The following is a 6494-nucleotide window of genomic DNA, read 5'->3' as shown; positions in this document are numbered from 1 at the left end:
GATTTATAAAGGCCAATGTACCAAAGGCACTCTTTATGACCCTATCCACCTGTGACGTCACTTTTAGGGAATTCTGTACCTGTATTCCCAGATCCTTCTGTTCAACTGCACTCTTCAGAGTCCTACCATTTACCCTGTACGTTCTACTTTGGTTTGTCCTTCCAAAGTGCAATATCTCACACTTGTCTGCGTTAAATTCCATTTGCCATTTTTCAGCCCATATTCAGCCAACGGAATAATCATATATGTTTCTATAAGATCTCCCCTCATTCTTTTGAATTCCAATGAGTATAGCCCCAGTCTACTCAGTCTCTCCTCATAAGCCAACCCTCTCAACTCCGGAATCAATCTAGTGAATCTCCTCTGCACCCCCTCCAGTGCCAGTATATCCTTTCTCAAGTAAGGAGACCAAAACTGTACACAGTACTCCAGGTGTGGCCTCACCAGCACCTTATACAGCTGCAACATAACCTCACTGTTTTTAAACTCCATCCCTCTAGCAATGAAGGACAAAATTCCATTTGCCTCCTTAATTACCTGCTGCACCTGCAAACCAATTCCTTCAGATTCCTGCACAAGGACACCCAGGTCCCTCTACACTGCAGCATGCTGCAATTTTTTACTATTTAAATAATCGTCCATTTTGCTGTTATTCCAACCAAAATGGATGACCTCACATTTAGCAACATTGTACTCCATCTGCCAGACCCTCACCCACTCACTTAGATTATCTATATCCCTTTGCAGACTTTCAGCGTCCTCTGACGGAGGAGAGATTGGGTAAACTGGGGTTGTTCTCCCTGGAAGGACGGAGGATGAGGGGTGACCTAATAGAGGTGTATAAAATTATGAAAGGCATAGATAGGGTGAACGGTGGGAAGCTTTTCCCCAGGTCGGTGGTGACGTTCACGAGGGGTCATAGGTTCAAGGTGAAGGGGGCGAGGTTTAACTCAGATATCAGAAGGACATATTTTACACAGAGGGTGGTGGGGGCCTGGAATGCGCTGCCAGGCAAGGTGGTGGAGGCGGACACACTGGGAACGTTTAAGACTTATCTAGATAGCCACATGAACGGAGTGGGAATGGAGGGATACAAAAGAATGGTCTAGTTTGGACCAGGGAGCGGCACGGGCTTGGAGGGCCAAAGGGCCTGTTCCTGTGCTGTATTGTTCTTTTCTTTTTGTTCTCTGCACACTTTGCTCTTCCACCCATCTTAGTGTCATCTGCGAATTCTGACACACGACACTTGGTCCCCAACTCCAAATCATCTATGTAAATCGTAAACAATTGCGGTGCCAACACTGATCCCTGAGGCACACCACTAGTCACTGATCGCCATTTACAGAAAAACACCCATTTACCCCCACTCTTTGCTTTCTGTTAGTTAACCAATCCTCTATCCATGCTAATACATTACCCTAACACCGTGCACCTTTATCTATGCAGCAGTCTTTTGTGCGGCACCTTGTCAAATGCCTTCTGGAAATCCAGATACACCACATCCACAGGTTCCCCATTGCCCACTGCACATGTAATGTTGTCAAAGAATTCCACCAAATTAATCAAACATGACCTGCCCTTCATGAACCCATGCTGCATCTTACCAATGGGACAATTTATATCCAGATGTCTCGCTATTTCTTCCTTGATGATAGATTCAAGCATTTTCCCTACTACAGAAGTTAAGCCAACCAGCCTATAGTTACCTGCCTTTTGTCTACCTCCTTTTTTTAAAACAGTGGTGTCACATTTGCTGTTTTCCAATCTGTGGGAACCACCCCAGAGTCCAGAGGTAAATTACCACTAGTGCATTTGCTATTTTCCTTGCCATTTCTTTTAGTACCCTGGGATGCATTCCATCAGGACCAGGCAACTTGTCTACCTTTAGCCCCATTAACTTGCCCAACACTACCTCTTTCGTGATAATGATAGTTTCTGGGTCCTCACCTGCCATAGCCTTCCTGTCATCAATTTTTGGCATGTTATTTGTGTCTTCCACTGTGAAGACCGACACAAAATACCTGTTCAATGCCTCAGCCATTTTCTCATTTCCAGTTATTACATCCCCCTTCTCGTCCTCTAAAGGAGCAGGCACAACTCAGTCCAACAATGCCATCTCATGGTGCACAGCTCACAGCCATCTCCAGAAGTTCCACACACACCCACTCAATGAAGTCTTTACCTCCTGATGATAACCTGAGCACCATGTTCCACTGCGTATAGGCTACACCACACCCCACATTGTCGCAGTGTCCTCTGCCCCAACACACCCAGAGTCTCGGACTCTGTGGGGCTTGCTCTGTCTCAGAAATTTACTGTTTCCCCCTAATATAAAACTCAATCAAGACAATTCCAAAACGAACATTACTTACCTTTCTCACCAACAAAGGGCAGAGACCAGGAGAATACATCCATGAAGTTTGGAAGCCAGTAGGGGTGTGGGGAGCAGTTAAATTGTCTAATATTCATTACATTATTTTCATATTTCAATATAGCAGCTGTGGGAAGGAGATTGGAAAGAATCCATTAATAATGCAGCAACACTGCTACTGAGTTAATCACCCATTATTGTACTGAAAACACAGCCAACTGCACAAATCAATAGTTACCATGGTAATCATCATTTTCTCACCTTTGTTGTTATAAACATCTAAATAATTTGGTGCAGAGAAAATGGTTATTAAAGAGGGGAAGCCAGTTGCCTGGTTTTTCCTATACATTCGATATCTGTCAATGTAAAAGAGATCAACAGTCAACACAAACACTCACCGAAACAGTACATCAATATCACCGAGTAGGGAAAGGGGTGCGATTGCTTATCCTGCAGGCCCCCCCCCCCCCCCCCCCCCCACCCAACGCGTCTCTGCCTCCCCCCATTTCTATCCCTCACTCACTGCTCATGTCAAAAAAGGATGGCATTGCCACACTTCCCAAGAGGAGAGTATGGGAGACAATATCCCTGGTAAAGAGCCTGCGTTTCTATATCACCTTTTCTGGCCTCAGCGAAACCAAAAGCAGCCAATTCAGAAAGTGAAACTATGGATGAGCAACAACTGCTGGGTGAGGCAGCGATCCTCACGTCCCACGGAACAATAAATTCACTTTGTGAAGTGGAATCTCTGAGGAGCAGACAATTTGCAAAAGCAGCTTCCCACACACACACAGCAGTGAGGTAAATGAGAATATTATCTGTTATAGTGACACTGATTGAGGGGTAATTATTGGACAGGACACTGGAGATAACTCCACAGTCTTTAAATTGTGCTGCGTAATCTCTCTCCTCCCCCCGCTCCGCTACCTGAGGGGACAGGTGGAGCCTTATCTGAAAGTCTGGTCTGAAAGATGGCTCCTTACTATTCCACTACAGGCCTATCTGGTTTGGAGGGTAGGTCTTATGAGGAAAGGTTGAGGGAGCTAGGGGTTTTCTCTTTAGAGCGGAGGAGGATGAGAGGCGACTTAATAGAGATTTATAAGATGGTGAGGGGAATAGATAGAGTGGACGTTCAGAGACTATTTCCTCAGGTGGATGTAGCTGTTACCAGGGGGCATAACTACAAGGTTCATGGTGGGAGATATAGGAGGGATATCCGAGGTAGGATCTTTACTCAGAGAGTGGTTGGGGCGTGGAATGGACTGCCTGCTGTGATAGTGGAGTTGGACACTTTAGGAACATTTAAGCGGTTATTGGATAGGCACATGGAGCACACCAGAATGATAGGGAGTGGGATAGCTTGATCTTGGTTTCGGACAAAGCTCGGCACAACATCAAGGGCCGAAGGGCCTGTACTGTGCTGTACTGTTCTATGTTCTATCTCTTGCAGTGGGGCAGGAATGCCAGTGAGAGGGACGGACAGTCGACGAGAGCCTCTCCAGACAGTAAACAATATGTTGGGAATGAGGGAATGTGAGCCACACCATCCCTCTCTTCTCTACAGCGAGAGTGCAATGAAATGAAAGCAGGTGGAAAATACATTAACGATGACAGGTCAGTACTTACCCCGAGTCCTGAGCCTCGTGTGCACGGATTACTGATAACAAGTTGTTGTGTTGCAAAAATCTACAAACTGCAGCATAACTGCAAAGGAGAGGGAAGTTGTGTTAGAATTTGAGGACAGCTCGGCCATTGGGAGCCCCCAATTCCTTCACATGACACTCCAAACTTGTTTCCAAATCAATTCTCCTCTTGGAATCCTCGTTTTTAATCAGGGTACAGGACATAGCTGATGCAGTCAGGAGTGTGATGGAATACTTCCCACTTGCCTGGATGGGTGCGGCTCCAACAACACCATCCAGGACAAAGCAGCCCCGCTTGATTAGCACCCCATCCACAAACATTCACTCCCTCCACCACCGACGCTCAGTAGCAGCAGTGTGTACTATCTACAAGATGCACTGCAGCAATTCACCAAAGATCCTTAGACAGCACCTTCCAAACCATGACCACTTCCATCTAAAGGACAAGGGCAGCAGACACATGGGAACATCACGACCTGCAAGTTCCCCTCCAAGCCACTCACCATCCTGACTTGGAAATATATCGCCGTTCCTTCACAGTCGCTGGGTCAACATCCTGGAATTCCCTCCCTAACGGCATTGTGGGTCAACCCACAGCACGTGGACTGCAGCGATTCAAGAAGGCAGCTCACCACCACCTTCTCAAGGGGCAACTAGGGGTGGGCAATAAATGCTGGCCAGCCAGCGACACACATGTCCCACGATCAAATAAAAAAGAGTTTGACAAGGGATTATGTGCAGAGGCAAGAGGAAGACATTAGTGTTGCTAGTACACACAGATACACTTTTGTTAAAGGTCCTTTATCAGAATTCAAACTGAAATACCAGCACAACCATTGGTAGCTACACAAGATTCCCCCATCCTGCTCCAGCTCAGTAACGGTGCAGCCTAAAAGCTGCAGGGAGGAAAGGCCAGGTTTAGTGATGTATCCAGCCTGGATGAGCTCTTGGGCTGGCAGCTGTGAGCCACATGCCTCTCAGTGCTCCAGGCTCCACAGCGAGAAAGAAGTAAACCAAAGACTTTTAGAAACATAGAAACCAGGAGCAGGAGGAGGCCATTCGGCCCTTCGAGCCTGCTCTGCCATTCATTTTGATCATGGCTGATCATTGAATTCAATATCCTGATCCCCCCCCTTCCTTCCATATCCCTCGATCTCTTTAGCCCCAAGGGTGATATCTAATTTCTTCTTGAAATCAAACATTTCTATGTTTCTAGGGCGGCACGGTAGCACAGTGGTTAGCACTGCTGCTTCACAGCTCCAGGGTCCCGGGTTCGATTCCCGGCTCGGGTCACTGTCTGTGTGGAGTTTGCACATTCTCCTCGTGTCTGCGTGGGTTTCCTCCGGGTGCTCCGGTTTCCTCCCACAGTCCAAAGATGTGCGGGTTAGGTTGATTGGCCAGGTTAAAAATTGCCCCTTAGAGTCCTGGGATGTGTAGGTTAGAGGGATAAGCGGGTAAATATGTGGGGGTAGGGCCTGGGTGGGATTGTGGTCGGTGCAGACTCGATGGGCCGAATGGCCTCCTTCTACACTGTAGGGTTTCTATGATTTCTATGATTTCCTCAACTACATTCTGTGATAGTGAAGTCCAGACATTCACCACCCTCTGGGTGAAGAAATTTCTCCTCACCTCAGTTCTAAAAGGTTTATCCCTTATCCTCAAACTATGACCCCTAGTTCTGGACTGCCCCACCATTGGGAACATTCTTTATAAAAGCAAATTATTGCAGATGCTGGAATCTGAAACCAAAAGAGAAAACACTGGAAAATCTCAGCAGGTCTGGCAGCATCTGTAAGGAGAGAAAAGGGTCATCTGGACTCGAAACGTCAGCTCTTTTCTCTCCTTACAGATGCTGCCAGACCTGCTGAGATTTTCCAGCATTTTCTCTTTTAGGATCAGGAACATTCTATCTGAATCTACCCTGTCTAACCATGTTAGAATTTTATAAGTTTCTATGCCATCCCCTCTCACTCTAAACTCCAGTGAATATAATCCTAACCAAATTAGTCTCTCCTCATAGGACAGACCTGCCATCCCAGGAATCAGCCTGCGCTGTACTCCCTCCATAATAAGGACATCCTTCCTCAGATAAGGACACCAAAACTGCACACAATACTCCAGGTGTGGCCTCACCAACACCCTGTACAATTGTAGCTAAACATCCCTATCCCTGTACTCAAATCCTCTCACTATGAAGGCCAACATATCATTTGCCTTCTTCACTGCCTGCTGTACCTGCGCGCTTACTTTCAGCGACTGATACACGAGGACTCCAAGGTCTCGCTGAGTATCCACCTCTCTCAATTTACACCCATTCAAATAATAATCTGTCTTCCTATTATTGCTACCAAAGTGGATAACCTCACATTTATCCATATTATACTGCATCTGCCATACAGATGCCCACACAGTCTGTCCAAGTCATGCTGAAGCATCTCTGTATCCTCCCAACAGCTCATCCTCCCACCCAACTTTGTATC

General features: G+C 46.6%; 1 protein-coding gene across 1 annotated transcript in view; it reads right to left on the bottom strand.

The window, feature by feature from the left end:
- Positions 1–6494, bottom strand: part of LOC144510202 (serine/threonine-protein phosphatase 2B catalytic subunit gamma isoform-like) — a 48364-nt gene that overhangs the window by 19108 nt on the left and 22762 nt on the right. Inside the window, exons 7-9 of the mRNA XM_078239691.1 lie at positions 3998–4075; positions 2633–2727; positions 2373–2498 (exon numbers count right to left, since the gene is read on the bottom strand). Coding sequence (XP_078095817.1) covers positions 2373–2498; positions 2633–2727; positions 3998–4075 — 299 coding nt within the window. The remainder of the gene's footprint in view (positions 1–2372; positions 2499–2632; positions 2728–3997; positions 4076–6494) is intronic.

The sequence above is a fragment of the Mustelus asterias genome, chromosome 22, assembly GCF_964213995.1.
Source record: "Mustelus asterias chromosome 22, sMusAst1.hap1.1, whole genome shotgun sequence".
Lineage (NCBI taxonomy): Eukaryota > Metazoa > Chordata > Chondrichthyes > Carcharhiniformes > Triakidae > Mustelus > Mustelus asterias.
This window is presented reverse-complemented; position numbering and strand designations above follow the sequence as displayed.